Source organism: Nesoenas mayeri (genome assembly GCF_963082525.1).
Source record: "Nesoenas mayeri genome assembly, chromosome: 2".
Lineage (NCBI taxonomy): Eukaryota > Metazoa > Chordata > Aves > Columbiformes > Columbidae > Nesoenas > Nesoenas mayeri.
In genome coordinates this window covers 27,429,364-27,445,887 of record NC_137543.1, presented here as the reverse complement: position 1 = coordinate 27,445,887, position 16,524 = coordinate 27,429,364, and the positions used below count along the sequence as shown (strand labels likewise).

At 39.2% G+C, this 16,524-nt stretch overlaps 1 protein-coding gene across 1 annotated transcript in view; it reads left to right on the top strand.

Annotated features, from left to right (window-relative positions):
- Positions 1 to 13,130, top strand: part of SLC26A7 (solute carrier family 26 member 7) — a gene marked incomplete at its 3' end in the record, with an annotated part of 90,163 nt that extends 77,033 nt beyond the window's left edge. The window contains exons 18-19 of the mRNA XM_080364117.1: positions 11,679 to 11,837; positions 13,011 to 13,130. Of these exons, the coding sequence (XP_080220243.1) occupies positions 11,679 to 11,837; positions 13,011 to 13,130 (279 nt within the window). The remainder of the gene's footprint in view (positions 1 to 11,678; positions 11,838 to 13,010) is intronic.
- Positions 13,131 to 16,524: the final 3,394 nt, after the last annotated feature.

Sequence of the window (16,524 nt, the reverse complement as noted above, 5' to 3'; positions counted from 1 at the left end):
GCGATTTGTAAAACACATCCCCTTCTGCTTCTCTGCAGATTGTCTCCTCTGCATCAGGGTTCAGTGTTTCCAGAAATGCAGAGCTGGGAGAAGGACCCTGAGAGACTGTTTGATCATCTCTCTGTCTCAAGGCAGGACCCTCTAAACCATTTCCAAGGGGTACTTGCTAGCAAAGTCATAGAATCATAGAATGGTTTGGGTCGGAAAGGACCTTAGAGATCATCTAGTCCCAACTCCGCTGCCACAGGCAGGGACACCTTTTACTAGATCAGGTTCCTCAAAGCCTCATCCTACCTGGTCTTGAACACTTCCAGGAATGGTCATCCACAGCTTTCCTGGGCAGCCTGTTCTAGTGCCTCACCAACCTCATGGTGAAGAATTTCTTCCTTATATCTAGTCTAGATCTATCCTCTTTCAGTTTAAAGCCATTACCCCTGTCCTATCACTACATGGCCCTGTCAAAAGTCCCTCTCCAGCTTTCTTGTAGATACCCTTTAGGTACTTGAAGGCTGCTAAAAGGTCTTCCCAGTGTCTTCTTTTCTCCAGGATGAACAATCCTAACTTTCTCACATGTCTTCATAGGAGAGGTGCTCCGGCTGACTGAACGTCTTCATGGCCTTCCTCTGGACTTGTTCCAATTGGTCCACATCCTTCTTATGTTGAGGGCCCTAGAACTGAACGAAGTACTCCAGGTGGTGTCTCATCAGAGCAGAGTAGAGGGGAAGAATCACCTCCTGGAACCTACTGGCCATGTTCCTCTTGATGCAGGCTGGGATACAGTTGGCTTTCTGGGCTGCAAGTGAATGTTGCTGGGTTGTGTTGAGCTTCTCAGCAACCAACACCCCCAAGTCCTTCTTCTCAAGGCTGCTCTCAATCCATTCTCTGCCCAGCCTGTATTTTTGCTTGAGATTGCCCCAGCCCATGTGCAGGACCTTGTTGAACTTCATGAGATTCGCACAGGCCCATCTCTCAAGCCTGCCAAAGTCCCTCTGGATGGCATCCCTTCCCTTCAGTGTGTTGATTGCAAACTTGCTGAGGGTGCACTCAGTCCTACTGTCCATGTTGCTGACAAAGACATTAAACAGTGCCGGTCTCAATGCCAAATCCTAAGGAATGTCACTTTCTCCGGTCTCCAATTTAGAGACAAGGATGTTGTGTGGGATAGTGTCAAATACTTTGCATAAGTCCAGGTAGATGATATCAGTTGCTCTTCCCTTATCCACTAGTGCTGTAACCCCACCCTAGAAGGCCGCCAAATTTGTCAGGCATGATTTCCCCTTAGTGAAGCCATATTGGCTGTCACCAGGAACCTCCTTATTTTCCATGTGCCTTAGCACCGTTTCCAGGAGGAAATGAAAGGAAATAATAAAACATTATACATATATATGTATATACATCTCTCCATATATGTGTAATGTATGTCAAAAATTCCTCCACATGGTCTGGCATTATTTACCTTTTGTTTTGAAGAACCTATAATTCAGAAATGGAGAATTACTGAGGAGAAACCTTATCTGTACACTTTCTGAACAGAAAACTCCTTGAGAGCAGGGCAATTTTCCACGCATACACATGGCAGGTTCAGATCTTACATGGGTAGCTGATTTCTATACCTGTAGTTGTGGTTCATTTTCAGCCAGCACACAAACTCCTTTTGAGGGTATGTGATGGGTGTTTTTGCCCAATTGAATTCACAGACATTTTTCAGGCAGCCTCTGCCACTCAAATGTTTTTGATGAAGGCTTCTTTTCGACAGCTACAGTTTCTGAAAGGGACAAATTATGCGTCCAGTCCTGCAAGCCTGCCTGCAATGTACGCCTTTAGAAATCAGTGGAGCTTTCACATGGCAGATGGCTCCCTAGGATTGAGCTCTACATAATTTTGTGATATTTTAGCTGGGGATATTTTAGTGGCTTTTTCCCTATGCATGACAGCATGATTTGCTGGCTGCTATAAAATGTCATCAGACCCTTTTGCATTCTGCAGTCAAACCTTTGAATTTTCTTTGAACAAGCAAAAATGTTTTCTTTTCCTCTTGTATGGGACACTCCTATCTGATGAAACATACTTCCAGATAAAACCAGAGACAATAGAAGGACTGAAGGGCAAAATAGCCATGTTATGATTCAAAATAGACGTAAAGCCAAAAGAAGGAGGGAAAGGTTTTTCTAAAAGCCTTTAATCAGATGTCCTACTATTGAAAATACTTCTGTCCCTTAAAATCCTTGTGGAGGAGTGTCTCATGTTTGTATTTGTGATGTCATCTGATTTCTCCTACAACGTAATAAATGCAAAAATGTGATAAATTCACCAGGTTGAGGTTTTTTGCATTCCCTCTAAATAGGTAGTTGCTTAAGTTAAATTCAATGGTTACTTCAGATCAGCCCACAGCCAGCCTGCTGCCTACAAAAACACAGCAAAAGAAAAAAAATCAGTGCAAATCTCTGGTTTGCCAGCATTTGTCTCAGTCCTGGAAAGAATTAGTTCATTATCCCTGGTCAGACCTATATCTGCATGTAGAGGTTGCAACAGATTACTTCGCACTGGTTTTGTCGACAGACTTCTCAGTGCAGATATTTCTCCTTGAAGTTGGTCACACAACTGGCTAGTGGGAACAAGACATATTCTGACCAATTACTCTAGTGCTTCAAACGGACTTGCATGACCAACAGGAGCTCAAGTTCAAGACACTTATCAGTGAGTGAAGCAAAGGCTGTCTGGCTCGCTGGGCAGCCTATAGAATGATGTAGGAGCCCTATTCAGACAGTTTACTTTTCCCCATGTGTCATTCCTGCAGAATGTATGTAGAACCATGACTTAGCATCTCTACCTTGTGAGATTGATTCTGTCACCAGTTTTCTTGAAGGCAGGTATAATTCTATGCATCTGTGTCTGTACTATAGACCAAAATATGTAGTCTGAATACATCTCAGTCCTCCCTAGTCTTAGTAGTCTGTAATATCACTTGCAACATACACAAATACATAACCTCTTTTGCAATTTATTTTTTTTTTTTCATTTTGATCTTGTGAATATTTTTTCCTGTCCAATGTTTCCACTGGCATTCATTCTTCTTTGACCCTTCTCTATGATGGGTATTAGACAAAACTAAAACTAATATGACTTCCTAATTTCCTTCTTTGTACAACAGTGTAATGAGTAACATCAATTAGTCTCTGGAGACAGGAACTGCTAGTCAACCTTCCTTGCCATTCTTGTTTGAACAGTTACCTGCTTTTGCAGAGCATAAGACATAAATTACAGAAAAGTAGTAGCTATCCTTAAAAATATGGTGCTACAATAGTGATTTTAACAGCAGGATGTTTTGATTCATTGTTCACATTCATTGTTCACAGAACAAACTCTTCAGGATTTGTGCCTGGGCTACTGAAGAGGATTTTTTTGTTTAAAATACTTCTTAACAATTGGACCCATGATACTCTGAGACAGACACTAGATCAGAAAGGTCTGGAGGCTTGAGGGAGTATTCAAAATTCTACCTGAGATCTCCATGGAAATGTAATGCCATGCCTGAGCCTGGAAATACAGATGGGAAAAAAACTCCCGAAAAATACAGTAGTAGGCATGATAGGGGATCAGTCTTTCCTTTGCACAGTGATACTGTATCAAACAGACAAGAGAATGTTATAAGAAAGGAGAGTGCATTACAATGTTTTTTTGTGCCTGGTAACAACACAGCCAGGGAGGGAGAGTGCTCATTACTGCACCAGTGACAAGAAGTCAGTAAGAGAAGAGTTAGTAAGCCCACATTTAGAAAATTAGGGAAATGAGACCTTGAGGAAGCACTCTAAGGAATAACATGCAAAGCCATTTTTGCTAATCAAAGAGGCGTTGCAAACTTGGCTGACTTGGCTTTAATGAAAGACTTTCACTGCTGTCCAGCTCCTCCACAGAGTTCAAATTAGCTGAACTCCAAATTGTCTAATATTTTGTATTGAAGGACTGGACTTATTTGCCAACAGAGAAATCAATAGATTATGAGTTTCCATTTTTCAGACTCTGTCCAGCCAGTGTGAGTGACTTCTTGCTTACGTTTATGGACTTGTAGACCTAACTTAGTTCATGAGGATGAAAAGGGAATTTATTATGTTATAGGATTAATACATCAGAATTAGCATTCTTTCCACAAACTTACTGAACTGGACTAGTAAGTTCCTCAATACATTTCACTACAAAATGCCCAACATTTCCTAAATACACAAGCACTACCCTCAATATTTGGAGGAGGCTGTTTTTTGACATCTTAACATGTTGTTGTCTAAATAGTAACTTTCACATACACATGTGCTAAGCAATTCTCCAGAAAAGAGGCAGTCTCTTAATCTCTTTTTATATTCCAAAAACTGAGTTCCATATTAATCATAACACCAAAACTGAAATAACCATTAAAGATACTCTTTGCCAGGGGTCCTTAAAAAGTTCAGTTCTGGAATAAAGGCAATGGTGTCGCCTTTTCCAGTCTGGGATTTGAGGCAAATGAGTCCTTGCAGTGGCAGAAAAGACAGAGCATCCCTGAGACACAAGGAATCAGTTTGTTGGCCATCAAAAATATAGTAGAAGAAGCGCCAGATTCATGGATTGAGCCCTGAAGGAGAGCTGATGTGCCTGAGATATTCCCTGCCCTGACCAGAGGGTGAATTCTGACGCTACCCAGAAGCGTTATAAAACAGAGATAGTTAAAGAGAGGATAAGTATGTCAGAATAAATTAATTCTTATGTTTTATTCTGAAAACAATGTTTTCATTCTTTTAGGATGATTTGGGGAGGGGAAATAAGTTGTTTTGATGAAACAAAACAAAAAAAACAAAACTAAAACCAGCTTCTTCCACCAGTTACATTGATTTGGTGACTAAAACATGAAAGTAAAGTGCTTTTTGTACACATGTAGGCAGAAAATACATTTAGATTTTCCATTTGAATTTTTGTACCATTAATTAAAAATATGAACATTTTTGAAGTATTTTAGTAAAACTTTGATGTTAATTGCAAAATCATATTTCACGGGGGAAAACATTTTGAAAGAAAACTGTCAGTTTAGCCTGATGTAAATGAGAATGACATCCTTCCATTTTGGTGGAGAATAACAGTGATGTAAATGAAATTACAATCCACTGGGGAAAAGCAAGTTTAATTTGTGGGAGGCAAGAGCCTCAGTGGCTGTTCAGCTGAAAATCTTTAACTTTCTTCCAAAGGCTCAGTCTGAGTTGCATCTGATGTTTTAGCTGCTTACAAGATCCAGAATTTAATTCAGAAGACAGAGCTGTTTTGACCAAAACTTTTGAGGTGTCATGTTTCCAAGTTGTTACCCATTCCAGGAGACAATAACACAGGCAGGCTGTGAAGGGTTAACACCTTCCAATACTTTGGTGGTGCTCCAGGAACATTAACTGAGCTGGGATGATCTTTTTTTTTTTTTTTTTTCATCTTCTAACTATGATAAACAGAAAATCCAATTAATCAGTCTATGTATTTCATGGATTGTCAATATTTAAAAAATATGAGTTTTGGTCAATATTTTGTATCTAATTCTTGCTAACATTTGAACAACAGACCTCTACAGATGCTCTGCTTCATTCCTAGTGAGTTTGAAGTACTCACAGCTGTGCTTGCACACTATTTCTAAGAATTAAATTAAAAATACTCAATCTAAGCACAGAAACAGATTCTTATAACAATAACATTGATTACACAATTCATGTATTGTTGTACTGTTGTAGTTCATATTATTGATTCAATTAGTTTGTTGGTATTAAGTAGACTTCTGCTGAAAACTGTTTGCACTTGATTTGTGTTTGAAAATGTTTAAAAAAACTGAACTAGAACTGAATAACAAACTCTCTTGGAATTTCACTGACTAACCAGTTTTGTGACTTGCTATCTAAGAGTAACACTGCCTGAAAACAATTTTACAGAACAGCTTCCTCATAAAAGTACAGTTTCATTATCTTAAAAATATTTGATCTGTTGACTTTGAGAAAACGTACCATTAAAAAAGTTAAAACAAGATTTATTGCTTCTTTAATTGGTTTAATTTAGTATCCTATTCACAGGCCTTGAATATTGTATTACATGTAATCAACATTTTATTATAAAGTCTAAACAAAACATCAAAAAATGATAACTGGAAACTCAAAATTCTTACAATTTTAAGTTAAGGGATTTTTATATTGTTAGACTGATGTTATTGAGGTCAGAATTAAATAATACCAGATAGACTGCTGAAATAGATTGCTTCAATGAATGTGTCCTAAAATTTTCTGGAATTTTTATTCCATGAGAAACTTCGGAATTTCAGCACAAAATTTCATTTAATTCAGAGAAGAGAAAAAGGAAAAAAAAATACTTAAAATTGAATGGTGCTTCACAATAAATGGAATTAAAAACAATGAAAAAAGAAGATGGAAAATCTTGGTCTGTGAGGTTGCACTTATATGTATAAGGATTAACATTACTTATTACATTAACTAATATGCATACGACAATTAAAATATTCAGAGGTTCATCCTCTGTATTGCCTTGGCTTGTAGAGTATACTTCTCACTTTTATGAGGACACATAATTTATTCTTACTCTTCACTTGACCCAAGCCACTAAAGTAAATGGATTATTGTCAGTTCAAGTCAGTTTATACAAAGACTCTTTTCACTGACAATGCTCCACTCCAGCACAATAACCTAACAAAGGCCCCACATAAAAGACTTCGTAGTGTATTTTTAGGATATTTTGTATAATTTTGATCCACTTCAGTATACTTTGCATACCTTCTCTGGGTTTATATTATTTGAGTTTTAACTACAATGGACTTTGTATGGGACTACAGAGGAACCAAAGAGGGAATTAAAGAAACATAAAGAAAAATCCCTTCTATGCTTTCATTTTGTGGTCAGTCACCACTGTATTCCCTCTCATTTCTTTGGAGATTTGTAGCCAAGAGCAGATCTACGGCCATCTGTTTTTAATCTGCTATTCAGGATGATAGTCTGTGGATCAATGAACTCTAGCCATAGTCTATAGAGAAACTGCAAATCTTTTTGCAATAATTTCCAGAGGATAGTAAGATTCACAAGAGACTTCTTTTGCCTTCCTTATCTCCAACTACAGTTTTTCATAAAAGAATGGCATCATAGCTGCCTGTTCCAACAATTGCTTCTGTCATGATGCATTATTGCCAGCGAGCTAAACAATTGAAGTCATAAATCTTTGAGCTTTTAACTATGCTACCGCTGCCCAAAGGAGATTTTGTGAGACGGCAGTGAGCTAAAGAGAGTCAAGTGACTAAATGCAAGAGGGTAAAATGGAACAGACAAGCTTTCCTTCTAAAATATGGTTTGAATTTTCTTGCAAGATGAATGTAGCATGAAATAAGGTTCCTTGGCAAGACTGAAATTAAGCAGAGTACACTTGCTTCAGTTAATACTCAAAAGACACTAACCATACTGACATAAATGAGTAATTCTACTGACTGTACATTATGCTGAGAAAAGCATTTCAACAGGAAATAATAACTACTGCTTGCTGTCCTGGTGCCCACTGACTTGGCATCTGCTTAGGATAAAATGCACAAATGCTTACGGTAAGAAGTGCTAATCTCCCTGGCTATCGCACAGTTCACCCGATTAGCACCCCCCTACACACACACTTCTGTGAACAACCTGCAGCCATCTTGCCAAATCCAAAAAATATGTGGCTTAGTAAATCAGTGAGAGAGGTCTGAGATGCTGCTGCTTCTTCTGCCTTCCCTGTCCTGAAGATAAAAAAAAAGTGCGGAGAATATTTTGAACTGAAGGAGATGCAGATTCTCTGTTCCCAAATTGAATTCAGTACAATACTGCTGGACAACACAGTGCTCTTCCCAGAGCTGGCTGAAATACCTTGGCCCTAAAGGATGCTTATTACTGCACGTACATTGCCATTGCTTGCAGAGGGCATGAAGGCAGGACACATCAGCCTACTAAGCTGCTCCAAATAAATATGCAGCAGTCCTTAACCCTTAATTCTCCCAACACGTTTTGTTATTTCTTTCAGAAATATGTCCAAAATGAAACCAGCCCAATCTCAGGAACATTTTCATATCTGAAATGTAGGCCTTCTATCCAAATTGTGTCACCGCACTTAAAAATCTCTGTTCATGTGAATACCCATCTTTTCAGATCTTACTGTTGCATACCTTATGTAAGCTGCAACATCCTCATGTCTCTTGAGAAAAACCTAAGCTGACCATTCTTTCAGATTCTTGCATTATTTAAGCATATTGAAATTCTGCATTTTAAATATGGGCAGCTCAATTCTCCCCTTAGATATATAAATGCAATTCCCACTGAAATCAATTAAAGCTGTCTTGAAACCTCACAGAGTACACTAAGCTTTATATCCATTTATATCTTGGAAATAATTGGAGATATATCATGTGAATTGTCTAATGGAATGATGAATGGCCCCCATTTCACTATCTGGAAGGAGAATTTGGAGAATTTGGATACTTGATCCACAGCTTTTTCACTTGCTGTAAATTTTCAGAACCACAGCCTCTCTGTACTCCTCTATTTTTATAAATAATTTCAACTTCATGCTGCTAATTGTCTTAACAGTTTTTTGTTTTGCTTTTCTTTTTTTTATTTTTTTTTTTTTTTTAGCCTTATATGGATTTTCTGCCAAGAAAAAACCTGTATTTTAAGTTTGAACTGAAGCAACTCATATATAAAATATTTCTACTCTATAATGTTATGGAGGCCTTCTTACAGCAAAACAGATTTTATACAGAAATCAGAAAGTTTATGGTTTTAACCTGGAAAGTATTTGCCAGGGAAATAACTACAATAAACGAAATTCAAATTGTTGGACACTGTATTTGCACCATTCAAATTGACAGAGGTTTTGACACTGATTTTTGTGCTAGGTAGGATTTTACTCTGCTCAAGGAGTGAAATTTCCCACTTGCCCGTGGAATATTTAGAGCACCTGAGAAGAAATAGAATAGAAATATCTTTCAAAATATTATTTCAAGAAACATTGATAAGCTTGTTGTTTATTCTAACAAAGAATTTTTTACTTCCAAGATATCTCTATTTTCTATTAAATATAGCAGGTATTTTAAGCTTACAAAAATGTTCCAAAGAAATTATGAAATATTTTGTCAGAACTAATTTCTGAGCTGCTACTTTCATTGTCTTTCTACATTTTTCTGTTGTTGTTGTTTAGTAGTTTTAATTTAAATTGAAGTAAAGTTAGGTGGGGGTAGAAACTCCATTTTAAAAGGCAAACCTTCTAGATAAACAGTGCAAAGCATCTCTATTGAGAATGGGAGTGTGAGGAGTTGTATAAGCAGGAGGTAACACCCAGGGACAGGGGAAAGAAGCTTTTCCACCTTCCTTTCTTTTCTATCACAGAGTACCTTTCATTTCTGCCACTAGTTAGCTTCAGCTTTGCATAAGAAATTGCCTTCCCAGACATACTTTTACTAAAACAGCTATAAACTTTAAATAAAGAGATAAACTGAATGAAACAGAATATTTTCATAGAGTAATAGTCTCCTGCTGTCAGACAGTCAAGGGATTTACTGAAATGAGATTTATCTTCAGAGCCGAAGATATTGATCATGTGCTGTTACAGTAACAGTATTATTTCTTTTACCAGGTGATTGATGGTGATGGAATGATTTTGATTAATGGACGTCAGTACACAGTGCTTTAATGTGAAGTTACTCAATAGCAAATCTCTGGATAGTTTAAATCTTAATTGTACCTTCTGGGGGTCAGAAAACTAGGGAATTTTCAGAAAAGAGTGGGTATTTCTTCCATAGAACAGATTTTCCATTAAAAATATGATATGATTAGGATACTTCTTAATCAATGGGCTCATAAGTACTTAATTACAATAATTTTAAATTCTTTCAATAATTGTTTCCTAGCAATGAAACAATGTTACTAATAGAGTATAATAAAGAATAAAGAATAAAGAATAAAGAATAAAGAATAAAGAATAAAGAATAAAGAATATTTTTTTACATTCATCCTCAGACTTTCATCCAAGATTCATGAAGTGTTTCTATGAACACAGAATGCACCTGCTGCAGTCATGCAGTTGTGTATTTTGGGGTGAGACTTCATTTGTCTATGAATTTCCTACTGGGGTTTCTGGTGCCCCTCTTCTTGGGGTATGAGAATCTCAATTATCTCTTAATATCAGTGAGGAATTGTTCATGTGTCTGTGAGGTGGGGGGAGACACTCTCCCTCCTGGTCACCACTCAGGACATAGCCCTGCCTAATCTTACTTGTGTCGTCCATTTCCCTCTTAAAAAAACATTCACAGTTCATTCATCCTTTCTTGACATATACAGAAAATATAAGAAAATATACTCCTTTTTTAGACAAGTAGGAAAAAAACGTCACCTCTCATGCTGGCCAGTTTGTGCTGAAAACTGTAAGCAGAATATCCTTTTCAGTAAAAATTGAAAGAACCCCAGCTACGGTTTCCTTTCTTTTTTTCAATTTATTTTATGTCTTGTTCCTGAGGACTTGCTATATCTCATGGACCACTGAATCTACCCTAAGTATTGTGATTTATTGGTTTTCCAAAGTTTTGGGGCCTTCCTGCCTTGAACAAAACAATACAATGATACCAGGTAAAAGTTCTTAAGTGTTTTTATCTTTATTTCTACTTCTTTAATTAATTTGCTGGAGATTTAGCAGATGTGGAAACTGTTCATTTTCTATAGCTTGTTAGATATTATGGGAGTTACAGGAAAAATAAGAAATGGTACTCATCTTTATTTTCACAGCTTTATTTTATTGACTCCAAGTCCTCTGTACTTTCAAAGAAAAATAGATATAAACATGAATAAAGCATTTTTAAGTTTAAAACCAATCTTTTGCAAAAGATGGAGCATGACAGATCTGGCACTGCCTGCCAAATGTAGAACCATGGTGTAGGTACCTAATGAAACAGTCCTGCTAAACTCAGTGCTTGTATTCCCTAAATAGGTGACCAAGAGAGGTAAGGGGCTTTGAAGATCTCCAGAGGCAGAATTTTTCTGGCAAGTTGAGATATCTAATGAGCAACCACTTCCCCTCTTGGGGCCTTAAAAGGAATCTAGGGTTTCCTATTCATTATTCAGAATATTGCTTAAACCAGACAGACTACGGCAAAGTTTGGGTAGGCATCTTTAGTGACCCTCATGAACAAATATTGTATCCCTCCTTCTCCTGCTAGGAGGAGGGAAGGACAGGGTGCATGAACTCGAGTTCTGGTTTTCACCAAGTGTTTTCTTGGCACACATCTTCTTGCCCTCTCTGTCTGCTCTGGTATTGACCCCAGTGAGTGTGGGCTTGTGTTCTCACATAATAGCTGTGCTGTAGGGAGCTATAGGGATGTACTGCAGGTTAGGCAAGAAATGAGGAACTAGAATACAAGTGAGAATGAATACAAGGCTTCCCTTCTATTTTTAAACCTATCTTTGTTCTCTTGCTGGGTAGGACTGAACAATCTTGGGGTTTCAGAACCTCAAAGAGCTGCACGTTTTACTTCCCCCCTGCCCGGCTCCCTGGGCTCTCCCCCACAGTATCAATGAGAATGTTGCCAGCCTGCAATGGAGTTCAGGCAGCTGCCTGTCCCTGGAGTCCCACAGCCACCAACCCTGTCCTGCTCCTTTCATCCATAGGGGAAAACCAAAACAGGCAGCTCCATGTCCTTGGCGGGTGATGAAGATAAGCCCCCTCCCCGCTTCTGCCCAGGCAGGGGCCCTCGCCGCTCCTACCATGCTGCTGTCTGGGAGCAGCAAGGGCCTGTGGAGGCCACGGTCCAGCTGCCTGGGAGCCAGGTGGGCTCTAGGGGGCCACTGGCCTCTGTGTGGGGCACAAATGCTTCCTGGCACCCCGTCGTTCCTGTCTTCATCGGCGCCTTCCCCTCCCCAGCCTCTCCACTGCTCACGCTGCAGGCGCAGCCTGTCCTTCATTTGAATAAAACCATCATCAAAACCATTCAGTTGAGTCAGCTATTAAACCACTTAATTCCAAAATCCATACCATGGGTGATTTAGAAAGGACAATTAAAAAGCCAGAGAACAGTCTCTATGGTTTTTTTATTGTGAACTTCATCAGCCTGGAGTGCCGCTTGCCATCCGCTCTGCTAATAAAAGTCTTGATACACAAATTGAAATAGTGTTTTATAGGTGCCTGCTTTGCTTCCCCTCCTCTACCCCAGTCTGTCAGAAAATGCTTTCTTGTATATAAATCACTCTTTTATTTTATTTTATTTTGTTCTGACTGCAGATTTAGGGCTAGATTAAGAGTGGCCATGACATAGCCAACAGAGAGAGAAAGGCAATGAATCACCCAGCGGGAGCTATGCAGGTCTTTGTAGCTGAGTGCAAGACCAGCCATGGCTGTGTTGGAAGCTTAACGCTCTTCTCCTGGTCAAGTGAAGCTGCAGCAGGGCTTGGGAATGAGCCAGTTCCATCAAAGTTATCCTATTGCAACAGCAACACCTGAACACAACACCTCCTCAGGGTTCAATCTCACCCTTGCCAGTCAAAGGCAAAGAAGATAGGACTTATATCTGCAATTAAAGCGGGAAAAATTCTACTTTAATATCTATTAATTCCAGAGCAACAAAGCTGAGAAGAGAATGATTAAAACAAGAGAGTCACAGAAGGATTAATCTGAAGTTATTTTTTTATTCTCATGTTGTCCTTCTGGCTGCTCAAGAAAAAGCTAATATCATGCTCATGTTCCTTTTCATAGACACTGCATGAAGCTTGCCTGTTCACATCATGCAGTGTCTGAACAAGAACCTGGCCCAGATCATATGTTCTGTGTCTCCATCTGTGCGGGTGGGTCAAACTGCTCTGTGAAAAGAGCTCTCCTATCACTCCTCATATTCAGCTAAACCATCGAGAATCTGAAGTGCCAGGAATTTGAACTGAACTTGGCTTTCCTTTTGCTTAAAAAATCCAGACAAACGCACAACTAAAACCCTTACCCTCTTTTCTCAGGCAAAAAGGAAGGTGAGTTGGAGCAGTAAGTGGGAAGGGCTTTGTCCTCTGCTGGAGCAGAACATTGGGGTGATGCTGGAGCAGAGTGGTGGGATGGCGGTGGAGCAGATGGAGTGGTAGCTGCCTCTCGCGCCAGGAGTGAAACTTAGCAGACATAAGTCCCCAAAAAGAGCTAATCTAGCCCAAAACAGAGATCCCTGACTGTGCTGTGTCCAGTGCGTGGGCCTTTGTGAGACACTTTCTCTCACGTTCTTCTCTTTGACAGTTTGCCACCCCAGACAATTGCCGAGGCAATGCCCCTCTCTGGATAGCATTAGTGGAGGTGTGTTTCCTTGCAGTTTCTGCAACAGTCTGGTTTTCTACTTCTCTCCCCCTTTCCGTTTCCTGTTGGCACTGCATCCTAAACTCCTAACCTCTTACACACATGCACATTGCTTTTTCACTTGCTGGGAGGTGCTGCACAATGAGATCCATGTAGTGAGAGTTCAGTTGCTATATGTCGCAGCACCACATATGCTAGCCAGTTTTCTCACCCACACCCCTCTCCGTGGGATTTCTCAGCACACTTGCTTCCCAGCTCCTGCTCTCAACATGTGGCGCAAAGTGTTATGGAATATCCGGGTCTGAGGCCCTGCAGCGTACAGGAGGACTCTTCCTGACTTGTATTAATATTGCTGCCAGTGAAATCTGTGGCATTTTGATTGCTTTGGAGCTCTGGTGCCGAAACGTGTTTCTTTCTGCTTACTCATATGACTCTCCTTTCAGCTTTTTGTCTTCACATGAAAGAGAGGGCAAAAAAATTCTTTTGATGTTTTTGAGAATATTGCAAGATAGTCTGAAGAAAACACCATTTCATTTGCTCAGGCTCTTGTTCATACAGGCTTTCATGACTTCCAGGATTGACTATTTTAATTTGTTCCTGGTGGTGTTCCAGATTGTTTGCTAAACTGGCTGCAGATGGTTTTGAATGTTGCTGCTGCCAGAATTGTTACTAGGACTTGATCTACAGATCATATTTCTCCAGTCTCATGTTTCCTCTACCCTGGTGCCTGTTAAGCAGCATATGGCTTTAAAATTCTTTTACTGACTTATAAAGCTTGCAGTGGCCCTGAGTCTCTTTACCTTCCTGACCTTTTAACTCTCTAGGCTTTGGCTTAGGCTCATGGCTTATCTGGTGTAATGTTCACTGACAGTTTAGAACCAGTATCCAGAAACTGGTGTCAAGTACAGCTTTGGTATTTGCTCCTTGTCGTGCTTTTCTGTAACCTTAGTGAAGGGAGTGGGTTGTCTTTTTGCTTTTGTTGCCTAGTATTCAAACAGTTATCCTAAGCTTTTCTACATAGATTTACACACAGACACAGGCACACACAAAGCCAACATTTAAATGGCACACTTCTCCTTTAAAATTAAAAAATGCAAACAAAAGCAGTTTGATTCCCAGATGATGTACAAGGGAACTGAACTAATAAATTCTGGAGAGTCACTTCCTAGCTACACCAGGTGAACAAGGAGAGGTCCTTATGTGTGCATGGCATGAAAAAAAAATGGAAACACCACCTTCTTTCACTTGTGTGCCCTTCAAATACTCTGATTATGGAAAGCTCAGGAGTGTAACTCTTAGCTTTCTGTCAACATTGTGTCACCTCTGCTGAAAAGCACGTATGCAAAAACACTGTCTTGCCTGGGTATATTTTGTCACACAGTGTTTGGTTCCCCCCTCACTAGCTAGACAGTGCCGCTGGTTTTCATCCCTGCTAAATGCAGAACAAAGGAAAACAGAAGGGAACTGGGTTATTTTCACCTGTAACTGGCCGTGCTTATAGAACTTTTCTTAACAATAGTACAACATAAATGTATAGAGGCTGAAATTTTGTATTTACTGAAATCTACAGGAATTTTGTTGATTTCTTTGTTATAGTCGAGGCTTTAAGGAATGAGGTTTAGTAGCAGCTTAGATTGCTGAGGTTGGCAACTCCATGGAAAGAGTTCTTGCTGTTTGTGACCTAAGTCAGGTTTGCTCTGAGAGGCACAGAGATGTAATCAGGGGGTGTCACAGCTTCAGAGTCCCTTTCCGGGGAAGAGCCAATCTGCAACCCTAATTGCTGGCATTTAGTATTCAAGGGTTAGTTTAGGGTACATTCCTGTCCTCATGCTAGCCTTGAGCCCCTCTTCAGCACTGGGATTTTTGTCTCTATCTGGAAAGAATTCCAAGGAATTCTGCTCCCACCTCAATCTGCAAAACCAGACCAGCAGCCCCAAAACATTCCACTCCTCTGCCTTCACTGTCAGCAATTCAGCTATTTCTGAGAAGATACATAAGAGTTTCTTTCTTCTGAGTAGCTCTGACATGACAAAGCTCTTCTACTTCTTATTCTTCTCAGTCTGATTCTCTTGGTGATCTCTTGTATCTTTTGTGCTTATTCCTTGTTATTCTGCCCCTCTACAAGCTCTCTTCTGTTCTATTTTCCTTATGGAAAATCGTCCCCACCTTTTTGCTTCTCTCAGAGTTGATCACATATACATTTATTATACATATAATATACATATTAGATTATCCTGTAGACATTTTTTGAAAATGGAAAAATAAAACTAGGAAAAAAAAAGGAGACAAAAGGAGTAAAAAGGAAAAAACTGAAAAGATCAAAAACTTCTCTCCACTATCCTGTAATCTGACTTCATTCTGGCTGTTTCATTCTGGCTGTTTTGCTTTTGTATTGTTCTGTCAAAAAATGGGTAGAAGAGGGAAGAAAGAACGGAGGCATCAACATTTCTTCATAAAATCCCTCTCTCAAGAGCATTGCATATTTTATGGAGAAGTCACTTTCAGATTAGTTTTTGGAGCACAGAATATATTAAGTTTATTCCTGTATGGTAAATTCATCAAGGGAGAATTGTAGTATTCTATAAAAAGTTAGAATGCCTTAGTAGAGTTTACGAAGTATGTGGAAAGGAACTGTAGATACAAGGCAGAGAACATAAGACATAGGACATGGAAACTCATTACAGCTCATGAAAATTGACTGCAGTGATGTTGAGGCCAGATGACTTATGAAGTCCCCAGGTACACAAACAGGTCAGTGATAAGTAGGAAATAGAAGTTAGTTCCCTCCTGTGTGTACGCTGTAAGACTGATAAGAGAACATGGCACATGGATCTATGGTCAGGTTTTTAAACAAGATGTTGAGATGCTGGAAAAAAAAAAAAAAAGTAAAGGAAAATGAGGATAAAGAGTAAAATATTATCTGAGAGCTAGAGAAGTTATTCTACCTTCACAAACTTGAAACTCAATGTGTTTATTCAAGTGAAAAGATGGATGTTGAAATAATCTTTAATCAAACAAGTATGACCAACAAGAAGAGTTATGGCTGGAAGCTCTGGCCAGATGAAATCAAAAGAAAACATAACATATACTCTGAGCATTAAGGGCAAGTAATCTCTTGTCATGGTTTAACTCAAGATGGCAACTAAGCACCATGTAGCTGCTTGCTCACTCCCTCACATTGGGTTGAGGAAG